This window comes from Fringilla coelebs (assembly GCF_963513975.1).
Source record: "Fringilla coelebs genome assembly, chromosome: 1".
NCBI lineage: Eukaryota > Metazoa > Chordata > Aves > Passeriformes > Fringillidae > Fringilla > Fringilla coelebs.
The window spans coordinates 134,798,722-134,815,075 of record NC_140028.1 but is presented as its reverse complement, the minus strand read 5'-3'; the positions used below and the strand labels follow the sequence as shown (position 1 = coordinate 134,815,075).

Genomic DNA, 16,354 nt, shown 5'->3' with positions numbered 1-16,354 from the left:
TGTTTACAAGTTGTTTACAAGTTTGCTTACAAACAGAACAAAATTTGAAACAATCACTTTTTACTCTAAAAAATCCAAAAATGCTAAAATTAGTGTTATTTTTCTCCCAGGACGGAGATTTCATTATACATGGAGAGGTTAAATTAAGCAGCTCTCTATCCTCTGGACTATCAGTAATAACTTTTGCTGCAGTACCAGAACTTAGGAGGTGTCTTTGCTGATCTTTGGCAGTCAAACTGTTACCTTTCATTTGGGGACTGAATGCCTGTCCACTTGTGTGCTCCATCATCTGGACCTGTGTGGGTCAGTCTGTTTGTTGGTTCAGTATTGAGAAACTAATGCATAGAAGATAACTAATTTGGTTCTTTTCCCCCTATCCTTGTGGTATTTTTAGGCCAGAAAATTAGTGTTTAACAAGGAAGGAAAATAAAATTTGAGTATCAACTGTCATGTATTATGGTGATAGTAATAGAAATATATAGCATTGTTTATATTATCCTAATTAGCCAAGAATTATTTGGAAAGAACAAAATCTAGAAGGTTACTTTAATTTGAACTCCACATATGAGCAAAGCCAGCTAAAGAACAACAGCCTCGCCATATTTATTGGGTCTTCAATGTAGGTGTTTTGTGGTAAGCTAATAATTAATTCTTCAATTGCCTAAATGATTACATTTTTTAATAGTCCTTCTGTTTTGTTGTTTTCATGCAGGTTACCCTGAAAGCCAAACAGGTGAAGGATTCTGTTACACATACACCAGGTGTGTGCTTCTGAAAATGACTGGGTTCGGGTGATAGCTGTGCCTTTCAGAGTGTGCTCTGCAGAGATTTTTGCAACCTTGCCTTGCTTTGAGAAAAAAGAACTGCTGGGTATTCTGAGGGAGCATATCCCTTTAGCTACATCCTCCTGGATGTATTCCTTTCTTATTCCATTTATTGTGGGGTTTGGTCATTTGTTCAGGTTGCTGTCTTTGTTTATATCAGCGTGGGAATTTAGTAGCACTTCCTGTAGATCAGATAAGCCCTAATTGTCAAAGTTAATCACCTTGATGATCAAGTGAATGCCTTGATTTCTCAATTTTTTCTTAAGCTGTCAGTCCAGAAGAGCTTTTTGTCCACTCTGCACTATTCTGAGAACCTTTAATTTGTGGACAGTTCCCTGCTTGTTTGTGAGGCTTGTTTTACCTTTTCAGAAGTGTAACAGCAGTGCTTCTAACAGGTATCATTAGGCTCTCGGAGCTTAAAACACTGGCACACAATTCCAAAAATTTCAAAGTCAACGTGAATCTGCCGGATCACATAATCACCCAGAGAGAGAGGGAAGAGGAGGTGGAGGAGGAGGGGAACTACAGTCTTATATCAGAGCAGGTGGATACCCAGACAGATCCAAAGGAGACCCTAGCAAGTGAAACTAGACACCGAAGACGAAAAATTGTCAAAGCACCTGAAACGGCTCTGCTGGCAACAAAAGAGGTACCAGAAGAGAAGGGCAGAGGGAGACGCCAGAAAGATTTTGATAACACTGAGCAAGAGGAAGAGAGTGATGATGAAAGCAGAAGAAGGGAGAAAAGCCGTGCACCAGAAGAACCGTGGACTCAAAATCAACAGAAACTTCTTGAAATGGCCTTGCAGCAGTATCCAAAGGGAACATCAGATCGCTGGGATAAAATAGCAAAATGCGTTCCTGGAAAAAGCAAGGTATGACTTGTTTTGACTGAACTATAGTATAAATTGAGGGGAAACATATTTGCTACCAATTTGTGATGACCTTAAGAATGAGGGTCTATATAGAAAGGTGAGGCCTTTCTATAGTTCTGAGAGACTGAGGTCTCTCAATCCAGACTCAGGTGACCTAAAGAGCATCACTGTCATGTTTGTTGCTTTATTTAAAACATTTTTTCATTTATGTCAGCTTGTTTGATCTAACACAGAGAATGTTGAAATAACTCCTGTTTCATTTAAAATACCTACCTCTCCTCTGCCTTTCAGATCTTGAATTGCAGGACAAAATAGATTTTAAAACTAATTTTGATTCAAAGTTAGTAAACATTGATGACCTGCTTTGCTTACATGTTCACAACACCTTTCTCAACCCATCAACCATCTTAATGAACAAACAAAATAAGTTATCCATCTGCAAGTGTTAAATGCTCAATAATCTATCTAATATTCTTTTTGTAAGTATAATTTTTAAAAACAGCGTTAATTGTCATTGATATAGATGGTGTGTACTAGATTTCCTAATAGTTGTGATAGCTTAATTTGCTTGCTTCAGCCATTGTAGCTAGAGAAAAGCCCTGTAATATTTGTGCCAAACACAGCGAGGGAGCAGGAAATGTCTGGGGAAGGATTTGGGTGTCTCTGGCTCAGAAGCTGTTCTGCAGTTCCTGGTGTCAGCAGGTGCTGTGTTACTGACCTTGAAGGCTGGGCTTAACCTGCCTGCAGTGTGGCTCACACCAGAATAACTGTTCAAAATACAACTGTTCCATAATTGCTCTTGCAGTCATTGTCAAGAAGTAGTGGTAATTGTTTCTTGGGTTTGTGTGCTCTTCAAACAGATAAATGAGCCACTAAGAAATGTAAATGCAAGTTCATTTTTCTAATCCCCACTTCACTAGATGTATAATCTCCTTTTCAAATTCAGTGTGCAACTTTAAAACAACAAGAAAACAACCAACCAACCAGAAAAGTCCAACAAAAACCCCACCAAAAAGAAAAAACAAAACAGAAAAAAAACCAAACAAACAAAAAACACAAAACCAGACCCAAACAAATCGAAGCCCCTAGACAACCCCCAGAACACAGCTCTTCTTCTAGAATTAAGTAGCATGTATAGAGTTAAAGCGGTACTAAATTATCAACCTTTGAATAACACTTTTGTGTTTCCTTTCAGGAGGAGTGTATAGCAAGATACAAGTTGCTTGTTGAACTGGTACAAAAGAAAAAAATGGCCAAAAGCTGAATGTTGTGAGCAAGAAGAGGTGTAGTTCATCTTTGTCAAAATGGGGTTTTAAATCTCATATGCAGGAAACTGCATTTTTGTACCTCAGTATTTCTATATGTCATGTGCCTTAGTAAAAGAGAATAAATCTTATACCATCTTACTGGTTTGTGTGTTGAAGAATGAAGATGTGTTTGTATTGAAGAGCTGCTTATGCAGATGTGTGATAGCAGTGTCTAAAAGTGAGCAGAGCTGCAGGAAACCCCCCCCAATAATCACATACTGAATCTGACAGGTTTGCAGCCAGTGTTTTGAAAAGTAGAATTGACCTGAAACTGTTAAGCAAGCACAAGAGTAATGAAACACTGTACTCAAAATGTATTTTGCTTTCTTGCATCTCTGAATCCAAGACTATATGCTTATAAATACCTTATTCTTATAAATATCTAGTAATATTTTGAAATAAGTAGTATTCCTAATATTAACTTCCACATATATTTATATGCACCTGCAATATAAGACCTTACTTTGCCATCCCTGCAGTGATATTTGATAGCATGGTTGATTCAGTAAAGTTGAAATGGGTAAAAACACTAAAGGCCTTTATGTTTTAATTAGAAATTAAGAGATAAGGTACTTCAGGACTACTTTTTAAGTACAGAATGGCTAATATTCTTGGGCTAAGAGTTCTCATTTTGGGGATGGTTGTATACCCTGGATTCAATTTGAAAAATAGGTAATAAGGGTTTATTATTCCATACTTGTAATTTTGTTTTGTATAACTTCTCCAAATTTGTGAAAAGCTTAAAATGCTGGAACAATGGGTACTTAATGGGCTGTAAATGACAGCAGTAAATCACAGCAGTGATCAGAGTCTGTTGCAAGAAACATTAAGGACTTGCATTTTTTAAAATTTACCATTCAAATTGTGATTTAATACCAGGATTCAAAAAATTTTTTGAGCTGTAATACAAAATCAAAATGAAAACTCAGAAAGTTGTGTATCTGAACTCAAAATCAAAATTTGGTGGCTGAAAGTCTCTGTTAACTTCCTGCCATTTCCACTGCTGATTTCTCCAGTACCAATTGTGCTCCTCAGATTAGCACTTCACAACCTTTCATCCCATTCCCATAAAACTTTAAAGGCTAAGTATTTAGGGAATATAAGTGTTCCATATGTGTTCCTCTTCCAATTGGAGCACTTTTTTTTTTGTCTCATATAAGAAAAATCTTAGTTGGTAGAAATAATGATATTATGGAAACATAGCCAGATAAAAAATAATGCATTTAATTTTTTTTTTCACAGAGAACTTCACAGCTTAACTGCACTGGAAGTTAAAGATATTTAGAAGCTGTGATCTGGGTGCTAATCAGTGGAACAGGAATTCTGTGCTACTTTGAAGGAAGAATCTTAGTGAGATCAAGTGAGGTATTTTCAAGAGATATTGGGAAAACAACTTTTAAAAGCTTTTAGTCATCCAGAACACTCAATGAGAGATGACTAGATGGAAAGCATGGTAGTTGAAATGGCTGCAAAGAAAAGCTGCTGAAATGGTGAAGTGAATTGGTGAAAATTAATGGGTGGAGCTGGGGTAGAATATGAGCGAATGTAGATGTACTGTTCATAAAAAAAACAGACTGGTAATGGGAATATTTCTGCAGTTTCTAAAAGAGAAAGCAAGTAATGGAAGAGTTTAGCCTGGGAGGAGGAGAGAATCGTCTTTCTTTTCCACTCTGGATTTACAAGACTTTACCTGGGATGGTGTGCCTGGTTCAGTGTATCACACTTTGAGATGTAGAGCATCCAGAAGAGAGAGAATGATCCAGTGTTTGCATTGCCTGATTTGCAAGGAAGGTATTGTTGGTATTTGCTCTAGACTAGAGAGAGAGAAAAATCTTCCAGGTATGTACAAGAGAGCTCTGCAATTGGGTGATCTGTTTCCCTGATGTGATCCATATGGAACTGCTACAAATCTGCTGGGGCTGGGAAGAATGACAATGGGCTCAGTTTGGAGTGAGAAATAGCTTAGGTGTCAGGGCAAAAAAAATCCAGTGGCAATACTGTAACAAGGATTTGGGAGGACTCTTGACACCTTTATTGCTGGGGGTGAGCTCCTGCTGGAGCCTGCCCACATCCCCAGTGGGTGTGGGGCAATAGTCACACACTGCCTCCCAACCCCTTCCACTTCCCTCCACCACAGCCTTTCTGCACAGGGGTCAAAGGAAGAAGGACAAGCACTGCTGACTGGTAAGGTTGGTTGGTTGGTTGGTTGGTTGGTTGGTTGGTTGGTTGGTTGGTTGGTTGGTTGGTTTGTAAGACCATTCACACCCAGAAACTTAAAACAATGCTCCTGGCAAATCCAGTTTACCTGAAGGAAGATGTTTAAGGATGGGCAAAGGTTGAACATGGCACACTGTCACACTTGTCAGGTTGAGTACCTGAAGTGGTGCATGTCTGTCTAATCACAGGTGCTGCTTGTGCCTGGATGGAAGGGAATGGATGGATTGCATCCTTACTGCTTGAAGACTGAACTTTCCTGAAAGCAGGGGCTGGCTGGCTGTGTAGGAGAAATGCATTGGCCTCTCGCACAGTGGCACTGCACCAGGGATTGGTGAGAGGCCCAACTGTCCCAGCATGAAGAACTGGGAAGGTTTTGTGAAGCATTGGTGGGTCCTTTGGAACTGAAAGTCTGGGATGGGGAATGTGCATCAGTGCCCTGCACCAGTGGATCTGAGCTCTGCAACCAGATGCTGAGATCCCATCCCAGACCCCATCTGGGAGCCATCTCTCACAGAGCAGGGTAGTGAAGCTTTGTCCAGGGTGCATCCAGTGAATGTTCATGTTCAGTTCAGGGGCCAAGGGAGTTGGCCCACCCCTAGCTTTAGCTCTAGTGCTTGGCAGTAGGGAGGAAGGAGGCCTGGGTAAGAGTCCAACACCTTCTGAGCCTCTCAGAGTCCTCTCTGGGTTGCCAGGTGTTTTGTGGATGATGACACAGCCCGTTTATCAGTGCCTTTAGTCTATGGTGACTGAGGTCAGACATGATGCTCATCAGAGAAGTGGAAGACTTTAGTCATGCTTTGTTTTCTCATGGGTCTGTTACCCACCACCAGAGCTTGTTTTTTAAAACTTTACATGAAAACCAAGGTCACTCAAGACTTGGGATTTAACCAACTTCTTCCAGCTTTTGTTCTAGCACAGAATTTAGCAGATTTCCTTTAAGTAAATACTTGCCTGCTAGCAAATTTTCTTTCCTGAGCAGTTTTGAGCTGTAACTCAGCAGTGCTGTTGCACCATAACTTTCAGTCCTAGTAACAGTCTGTGCTGTAGGTTCTACACTCTGACTTCCACCTAAATGTGTCCAGTCTGAGCCCACTTTCAATGTCATTGCTCACCTCTGCTGATGGCATGGGCAGAACACCATGGAAAGGAGTTGTTTGGAACAGATGAGACAGGGATGGCAATATTCCCTTACCATGCTGAGGATAAAGTCCAATGCCAAGCTAGAGGATCCTGACATCCATACACAAGTAAAATATGACTGAGATGCTGGGAGGTGCTCTCATTTAGGCTCTTTAGTTCTAGAGGAAAGACCAGCAGATGCTCTTCTGTAGTGTCCTTTTGTAGATGTAGATGTTTGGACTATATTACTCTCAACTTTGTAGTTCTCAGTGTTTGAACTAATTTAAAAAAAAAAGTTTCAGGAAAGATTTTGCAATGTGACCTCTTTGTGAGATGATGGGGTCTGAAAACAACAGAAATGGTGAAGAGTTCTCCTTTAGGCAGACTCAACAGTAAGATTTTAGTGCAGCTTATGAAAAACAGGCATCAAGAAAACTGGTCAGTTTAAATGTCACAGCAGTGCTACTGCTGAATAAATTTCTCCCGCTAACACAGCTTGAATGGATAAAATTGATAAAAGAAGGATTTGAGATGTAGGCTGTCCAGAATTAGTTGCCTTCTGTAAGCCATAATGTTTATTGTCATTGTTGTGAGTAAAGTGAGGTTTTGGTAAAGAAATCTTCTGAATGCAGCACCTTTAGTGTGTGCTTGCTTTCGTGACACTGAGCCCAGGGCAGTTCCCAGCACACGTGGAGAGCTCAGCAGCTTGGCTGCCCGGGACCTGTGGAGGGGCCTGGGCTGCTTTGTCATCCAAGGCATTCCACAGGGGCGGCACTGTGGGCTTTACTGAACTGCTGCCAAATCAGCCACAGACCATCATCTTTCATGTCAGGACCTGAGAAGTCATTGAAACAAGGTTGGTTTTGACTGCATCTGGCCCTCATGTGAACTTGGCTTTGATGTGGTCTCTTTCTTTGAAGGGCTGGTGAATTGAATTTTTTGTTTGGATGTCAGAACTGTCCTTTTCATTATTTCCTTGCTGTTGCTGTTGGCACACCAGGACTGTGGTACTGTAAACCACCCATTGCTATTCTGGGTTTCTGGCACCAATCTCTTTTGAAAATATCACAAGTTTTTCACACTTCTCTTGGCAGGAAACAGGTACCAGAGTTCATGCCATCCCCTCAATAGCAGAAATACACAAGGAAAGGCAAGACAGCAATTTTACTGATTCCTATGGTATGCTCCAATTGGAGCAAGGTGACTTATATTGCCTAAGGGTTTTTGGCTTTGGTTTAGGTCCATGAGTAAATCAGCAGTCCATGGCTCCAGGAGAAGTAGCACTCAGGATTCCCTAGAGGCCTTGTGCCAGGAGCCCCTCCCCTCCAGGTCTGGTAGTACCGAGTCTAACTTTGGGGCCTGGCCTTCCATGCTCTATAAGCTCCCCTCTCAGCACTGACCAACAGAGCTCAACCAGCCAGAACAGCTCAGCTCAGCCAGAGCTCAACAGGGCCAGAACACTGGCAGCTCCTGAGCTCTGGCACTAGTACAGACTTAATCAGTAGAAATGCTGAAGTCTCCTGAACCTCTTCACCTTAATGCATAAACATTCATCAACTACCCCCAAAATGTCAGGAGGTTTTTCTAGTCCTGGGGAAGGTGGGAGCAAGTGCTGCCCCTTTGTTGTGCCAGGTGCTGTTTCACGTTTCCCTACTGTTATTTCTGAGCCTGTTCATTTACCAGTCTTCTTTCAGGGTTCCAGTTGTCCTCATTGGAAAATAAACCTATTCAATACAGGGGCTTTGAGCAGATGGGACAACATTCAAATGGCACAGGCAGCAGCAACACCATCTTCCTCCTGCTTGTCCCAGAAGCTGCCCTGAGCCTCAGGCTGCCTCGGACTAGAGAGGGGCTAAAAACTGAGGAAGTCACAATGCAGCTCTTGTCTGTCACCCCATGACGAGCACAACCCCTCACATTTTATCTTCCAGTGATTGTACAGGAATGGTCATGTTCTCTTTGCTTCTTGGGAAATAAAAAACCAGGAGTTTAGTTATTTACCAACCTTCCCATGGACAGTGAACAAAATTCATGGAAAACAGCGCTGTGCTGGTTTTACAGAAAGTACAGTTGAAAGGTTACAGCAACAACCTCGGCCTCCTCCCCTCAGCCAGGCACAGTGCAGGTAAGGAACCGTCCCCTCCCCACTGAGAACAAATGGGAGCCGTGGGACAGCGGCCACCGCTCCTGTGAGTCCAGTCATTGCTCTTGGAAGGGTGAAAGCAAAATCTGACATCAGCCCCAGAGCTGCAACAGGCAGAAATACCTGTCCAGTAAGCAGAAGAACCCCTAGACGGTTTTTCAGCTATGGCACTGTGACTTGAAAGGAAAAATGAACATGAACACTTTTTGAAACTTTTTGTGATAAAATTTAGTAGCCTTGTGCAAATCAAACCCTTCCTCTCATGTCCTGTTAACAGAAACATTCCTTTCTTCTACAAGACTCACGTTCACAAGTCATATACAATGATAAACATCATTAAAGTTTATTAACAAAAGCTTTGTACATATCTTTTCATACACTTGGAATTTTACATCTAGTCAAAATAACAGCACATTTCCATCTTACCTTTTGTACAAATTGTTACAGAATATCCACCAGTGGGGCGAGTAAGTAAAATAAACCACTGGTTTACTTTTGTAAATTATCTACAAAAGTGATTTGTGACATTTTTAAAAAATTCCCCAGAACATATAAAAATAAATTATTTTTTACTTTTTCAATTAAATCTACTAATTAGAAATATTACAAATCAAAATATCAATGTTTTCTTATGAATTCTTCACAATACAAAACAGATTCACAAAACTTTATTTACAGAAATGAGGTAAGAACTGTGCAATGTTTAACTAAGAAACATATTGCAGAATTAACATGTTCTTCCAAATAAGTACACAGTGGAGGTCTAATTACAGCTGGGTCTTTTCTGCTAATAATTCCCACCTCACTCTTGATTAGTGGTCATTACCCCCATTTAAACTGTCCTTCACCACCCTGCATAGACTCACCACAAGATCAGCAACTGCCCAAAGTGTTGTAACACAAGTTCACCCGTTTCACCCACTGGGAAATTTTAGTGGGAAATGGTAACTCACTTTTTTGGTAATTTATTAGTGAAAAGCGACCCAGGTAACAATCTGCCTGAGCTCTCTACAGTGGTATAAACACCTCTAGGAAAGGCAGAACAAGGCTGCTGGTGCAAGACAGAGTATTCCCGCTGCTAACAAGGACACGTCTAGTGCATGATCAGCTGTTTGCAGCCATTTCAACAAAATGGAGGTAGCAACAGGCACTTGGTTTAGGCCAACACTACACAAACTTCTTCCAGTGTGGCCTTCTCATCTGGTAAGAAAACTTTGTCACTGGAACCAAACTGGTTCCTTTAAAAACCTCAAAACTCTAAAACCTACACCAAAATTAATAAACTTTGGATTCCATACCATAATTCTTATTCAAGAAAAACTCTGACTGTACAACAATAGGAATTTAAAGGAATAAAAAGTTCAGAAGTCAATTCCCTTATGAGTCAGTTTCCAAAACAGGTGTGTAAAAAAAGAAACTCTGAACAGCAAGTCCCAGCTGCCATTACAAGCTCAGTCTAAAAGGATCTATTCTAACTGCAGCAGCAGTTCAGATGGGATGGGGTTGGACTGTTAAAACTACTGCTCTGAAACCAAAGCAATGCATCACTCAAACAGTTTATAGCCTTTAAATCTGTGAGATCAGGACTGAAGAGTAAAGTGTATGTTCTTCCATTGTTGAATTTGTACTTAGTACCATCATATTGACAAAATAATTATGATTTGCAGAGTTTTATCTACTTCACAGTCTGAGACATTAAAAAGTATATCCATTTTAGTGCAACAAGAAAGCAAATGAAAGCCTACCAAAAATATCCTTATGAAAATTATTAACCCCTTGCTGTGCAGGAAGAGTTCCTTGTTGCTCTTTTTCAATCTGCAGAAAGGGAACCCAGGGTTTGCAGCCACATGAAGTGCTAGAACAGCAGGACGTGCAGGGCTCAGGTGTCATTCAAATGTCAACTCTTCTCTGACGCAACTGGTCCAGTTTTATCATTGAGCCTCTGTGTAAGAGAAAATACTTCTAAAAATCAGATTATAACATACACAATGACATTTCCTGCAATATTGAACAGGACTGAGCAAAAATCTCATTCACTGAGCATTCAGAAATTTCTGAAAACCTGTTTCAACTGCAAATGAGATTAAAACAGTTGAACTCTGGCAAATAGAGAATTTGTTAAAAACAGTTCAATCTATGCAACTTGTCTCAATTCTGGCCTTAAAAAATATAAAATCAGTTTCAAAAGAAATTTTTGGTAAGGGCTTTTGTTCAGAAGATGTTCTGAGATTTCTTGAAATTATTTACAGCTAACTATTAACATAAAAAATGTAATGACATATTTGTAAAAATACACTGCACTGCACAGACCTAGTAATGGCCTTTTAAAAAATCAAAATAACATCACATAGAGTATTTTGCTTGGATGTACACCAAATATAGGGGTCTCAATTCCATTCACTACTAATTTCTGGAAAATGAGGGGAGATCAGTTTTAAACATATGACAACAAACTGTGAACACTTCTGAATGGAGGCAAGGCCTGGAGGCAAGCCCTGTGCCAGCACGTTTGCTGACACAGTGACTGTTCACAGCTCTGACATCACAACTGCCCAAACCCCAAAGCTGAACAAAATGGATGGAAGCTGTTTCCAGGAAAAATCATCTTGAAAATTCATCATTTACGTGGTTTATGTCTAGAAGTGTGTACTACCTGGAAGTAGCCTGAGCTACACAGAAGCCCAGCCCAAATCCTCCACCTCAGTGCTCCTAAAGTAGCCAGAGGATTTGAGAGTAGGGAGCAGAGAGGGAACTCATATTTAGCCTAATCTCTCCCCACCTGCTCTTGCAGACAAGCTGCTCTTTCTTCTCTACCACTACCACTTGCTGTCTTCTCCAAGCAATGCTGAAACTTTATGTCTTCCTGTTTCTATTCATCCTTTGTTTTTCCAAGTTTCATATGCTCCTTCCTTTATCCTTTAATGTAGGACCCTTAAAGAATGAAGCCTATTCTCTGAATTCTTGAATAAAGAATTCTTGTCTTGGGAATGAAGATTATGGGCAAGTACTGAAAATAATGGAACATCTTTGCCAGAAAAATGCATCTTGTTTCTTTATCTGTCCAGGAAAGGTTTTATTGGATGAAGCAGAAGAGCCTCTCAGCCTCCCAATGCACAGCCTCATTTTCCCAGGCCAGCACCAAGATGCACACAGCACATTCTCTTAACACAGATTCCACCTTCCCAGCAATGGGCTCCTCACCTCTCAAGTCATCAGCTAATAATCCCCACAGGCCTGAGGCCTGGCCAAGACAAACTGACCAGTAAGGTGGTAAAAAGAATGATCCACAAAACAGTGGACACAATACTGGGGAAGAAGTAGGGTGAGGACGACTAGGGCTGCAGTTGTAATTACAAGAGGAAGGCAAGGCTCACTGGATTGGTGTCCTGATCCAGAGAAGCAACAGGGTGCAGCAGACGTGTTTGGTGTGACTACATGTTCACACATTTCTGAGCTTCATTTAAGTGCAGTCCAAGGCTCAAGAAAAACAAAGTCAAAAAATCTGCCATCTTTGATCTGTGAATACAGGCACATAACCTGCTTCTTATCTTTTAGTTACCTCCTGGAGGTACTGCATGGAAAGTGAGGTGAGAAGTATACTTACTGTCACCTTCTGAGCTGCATTGTCTCCATGAATTGAAAGGAATGGGTTGGTACCAGCTGCATTAAGTGGTGAGGCCTGTGTGCCTGAAAGTAAGTTGTTTATGGGTATCTGTGCTCCTCCAGTAATCTGCAATTGCTGTACTTCAGACTGATGGTGTTGGTGATGGTGATGTTGCTGCTGTACTAATTGATACAAAAGGGCCTGATGCTGTTCCTTGGGTAATATGGGGAGAGGGAGGAGGAAGAAAAAAAAAATCAATAATTAGTTGCTGAAAAATAGCTCCTCCCTGGGTTCCTGCTTAGCCACATCTTCAGTCAGAGCAACCCTTAAACTAATCCCAGCTAATTTAGGTTACACTAATGAAGTTCCCTTAGACTGTGGGAAAGAAAGTTCCTGTCAGACTTCCTGAAATCAGTAGCTCAGTAGAAATTCAGCTAAGTCTGCTGGCTTCATCAGGCCTCTGTCAAAACAAACATACCCGAGAAAACGGTACTAAAACTATACAATTAACAATACAAATAGTTAAACCAGTGACCTAATGCCCTATATGAATAGTGGAAGCAGAGCAAAGACAGGTCACGAGATGATACCAAAATTCCTTTGGCTAGTGTTCTAGTGGAATCAAAGACAGGTCACAATACTGTTAGAATCCACACATGCTCCCAAACTCTGCTGCCCACAGCTGATGCTGAGAGAGACAAGCCTCCATGTCCGCACAGGACAAAATGGAACTCAAGGCACTAGGGAATTATTATTCTAGCCATACACACAGCCCAATAATATCCTAACATTTTAGATGACTATCATCCAAAAAGGCTGAAGCAACTGAAAGACTAAAATACTATCAAAGCCTTTAATATCAAGTTAAATGCATTACTACTATTTATATTAAGCTGAGGAGTTTATCCATGCCTTAGAATACAATAGAGGAATAAATCATAATTAACTGAAAAACTTACTGATGTGAGTTGCTGGGTACTTAGTAACTGCTGAAATTGCTGGTGCTGTTGATGAAGTAATAGTTGTCTCTGTTGGTCAGAAAGCAATCCTAGTCCCGAGGCACTGTAGGGTTTGACAGGGTAATAGTGTGGTTTATATGGAAGTATGGGAACTTCTTTCTTCAGCTTTCCATTAAAGAAAAGATGTATACAAACGGACACTCCCTATTTAGCTTTTGATTTCATACTGCAAATATTGTCCAGCTGCAATTTCTGACACCATCCCCAAGTCTTATTTATGCTGAGCAACAGCAACATCTTGCCTGTAACATGTCTACTCCATGCACATTATTTGAAACTCAGATAATAATTACCAATTCTAAAGTACTTTTCAAATACTTTATACCGAAAGGCCAGATTTTATATTACAAGACAGCTCTTACCAAACTTTAACACCTAGTTACCAAGCATTTACTTTACACTAGTTTACTTCTAATGCCCATCTTTTGTGTCATTCAAACCACTCATATTGCCCACACCTTGTCTGCAATTCAGCAAACACCTTCAGCCTTGCAAGGGGCCAAGGAATGCTGCCATGGAATGAAGGTGGCTCTGCTTTTGCCAACTACTTCACTCCCAGTCTCTGTTTTCATACCTACATAAAACTGTCTGCAATATTCAGGAAACTGGGCAGAAATAGATCCAGCTGACAACTAGGATGTAAATAAAGGGTTTCTTCAACTATACGAGTTTACTGCAACACCAACAGTGTGAACAAGGGTGTGTTGGGAATAGCAGACCAGGAAGACAGCTGGATTTACTCTTTCAGTAGTGTCTTAGCTTTTACTAGTTTTAAACACCCATTAAAATTTTAAGGTGCTATTTCATGATAGGTTTATCCTGCTGTTGAAAAATTAAGTATTTCCCTTTCAGCTGTACAACTTCTGTCCCCTCCCCTCATACTGGGTCTTGAACAATGGGATGCAACCTGTGGCAACTGAGCTGAAACTTTAACCAATACAGAACACACTGACAGATTCTCTATTAATGTAGATGAGGTCACTGTGTGATGCAGAAGTTCTAGAAAGAAGGTGGGCATAAGATGACAGGATTGCTTGTTGGGATTGGTAGTAAGAATTATTCACCTAAATCAGTCACAAATTAGGCTACAATCATAATATTTATCTTGCATTTTTACAGCAGCCAGCAAACTGTAGCCCAACTCTGCAGTAATTTGACTTTGTCTTAACTAGCCAATATGCAAATACCTAAAGCACCACCATTATCTCGTACTGGGACAGGGCAAGCCACTTAAAAACTTAAGTCTCATACTTTGTTGCATGGTCTCAGCACTACAGGACACACCTGGTGGGCTGCACTTACAATTTCCTATGGGGAAAGGGAAGCCTGTGTCAATTGGAAGTTTATGGAGTTGGTGGGAATCCACCCAAGGCTACTGAGGGAGCTGATGGAAGTGCATACAGGGACACTTTGAACCATTTTCCAGCAGCCCTGGCTGACAGATCTCGAGATCGCAGCTGACTACAAGATAGCAAATGCCTGTCTTGAAGAAGGGCTGGAAGGAGGATCTGTGCATCAGACCTTGTCAGTCTGACCTGGGTGCCAGGGAAGGTCACGGAGCAGATCCTCTCGAGTGCCGCCACACGGCACGTACAGGACAGCCAGGGCATCAGGCCCAGCCAGCACAGGTGTGTGAAAGGCTGGTCCTGCCTGCCTGACCTGATCTCCTGTGACAAGATAACCTGTTTGGTGGGTGAGGGAAAGGCTGAGAATGCTTCTACCCGGACTTAGGTAAAGCCTTTCACACTATTTCCCACAGTATTCTGACTAATATTACCATTATTTCCTTCTTCTCTTTTTACCTCACTTTTTCTGTATTCTTCTATACTGGAATGAATCTTCTCCGCTGTTTTTGTTCATTCTTTTATCCCATTCTTTCTTTTTCCCAGATCATGTTTTACCTTTGCACTTCTTTTTTCTGCTGTTGTTCTCCCTTCTCTTTAATCGCTCTGCCTGCCTCTCTTGCTCTGCATTGGCACTTGAAAGAAAATACCCTCAGTCAGCAGCTGAGATCTCAGTGTCTAGAAACAAAAGCGAACTGCAGAGGACAAAATGCTGCGGCTCCCAAGCTTCCCAGAAGAGACAGTTCACTAAATTTCACCACAGAGCTTTCTTTAAACCAGATCAGCCTGGAATGTAAATTTAATCCCTTCTAGCTTCTCATTAAAAGGTACATGATCAGTCTGAAACTCTCCATCCTACACTCTTCTCTGGCTGCGAGAATGTAAAGAAACAATCCTATCTCTTTCCTCAAATCACTTAATCTCCCACTTGCTGGCAATCTGTACTAAGCCATCTTTTTTCCCAGAAAAGGATCAAGTATTTTTCTCTGTCAAATGAATGTGGGTTCTTTTACCTACAACCTGAACCTCTCTCCAACAACAGTGTGCAAATCAGTGTTTTCTCACCTCCTTCTGTGCCACAGTTAGAGAGTTCATATAAGGACAATATGCATACAGAAGTCTTCATGTATTGGTGAACACTTTGCCTATCTTTCAGATTAAACTGTTGGAAGATATTCTGAAGTTTGCAAAGTTACTCTAACAAGCAACTTCCAGGAACATCTGGCAAGTCTTTTAAAATTACAGAGCAATACCCTGAAGTTAGAAAGCAGGGCTGAATTCTCATGCAGCTTTCCAACATGTTGCCAATACTGATTTAAACCACCTCCAACCTTGACCCCAGCACACAATCTAACCAGGGTCAGAGAGCTCACACCACCATGGCACCAAACCTTTGAGCCTGCCTGTTCTTGGTACCATTCAACCTTCCCACCAGGGCAATTCAAAGAGGAGGGGTTCCCTGGGAAATTTAACATTAAAGAAATAGTCAACCAGTTGTCACTGAAGTAGCACCAAACTCTTACCCTGGCAAGTGTCCCACAGAGTTCCAAAACCAAAAATTTCAACCAGTGGAAAAAATTTTTTTGTTTTTTCGTCTACATATCTTTTTTTCCTTCCTTCAAAATCATCCCAGAGCCTCTTTTTGCAACTTAGTTCCCACAACAAAATTTAATTCCCATATATTTTTTCATATATTTCACTAAAGCATTTCTAATGGGACAAAGAGGAATGAGGAATGCACATGTCATTACCAGAATCATATTAGCACAAGCATTACTGAATTTTTCCCTTCTAAACATACAACCAGAAATACTGAAAAGTCACAGAAAATGAGGTTGTGAAACACCTCAAAAGGAAGAGAGCCTGGGAAATAATGTGGATACGCCCAAAAAAAGCAAAGAATT

At 40.9% G+C, this 16,354-nt stretch overlaps 2 protein-coding genes across 7 annotated transcripts in view; one reads left to right on the top strand and one right to left on the bottom strand.

The window, feature by feature from the left end:
- DNAJC1 (DnaJ heat shock protein family (Hsp40) member C1) overlaps positions 1-3,353 on the top strand; it is a 107,468-nt gene extending 104,115 nt beyond the window's left edge. The window contains exons 10-12 of the mRNA XM_084208723.1: positions 713-761; positions 1,220-1,698; positions 2,894-3,353. Coding sequence (XP_084064849.1) covers positions 713-761; positions 1,220-1,698; positions 2,894-2,962 — 597 coding nt within the window. The 3' untranslated portion in view covers positions 2,963-3,353. The remainder of the gene's footprint in view (positions 1-712; positions 762-1,219; positions 1,699-2,893) is intronic.
- Positions 3,354-8,818: 5,465 nt separating this feature from the next.
- Positions 8,819-16,354, bottom strand: part of MLLT10 (MLLT10 histone lysine methyltransferase DOT1L cofactor) — a 124,798-nt gene continuing 117,262 nt past the window's right edge. For 3 of the 6 annotated variants that reach the window (XM_084227207.1, XM_084227210.1, XM_084227209.1), the window contains 3 exons: positions 13,048-13,150; positions 12,089-12,301; positions 8,819-10,443 (listed from right to left, as the gene is read on the bottom strand). In XM_084227207.1, the coding sequence (XP_084083333.1) occupies positions 10,375-10,443; positions 12,089-12,301; positions 13,048-13,150 (385 nt within the window). In that variant the 3' untranslated portion in view covers positions 8,819-10,374. The other 3 variants (XM_084227208.1, XR_014617050.1, XM_084227211.1) reach the window with 3 other exon arrangements.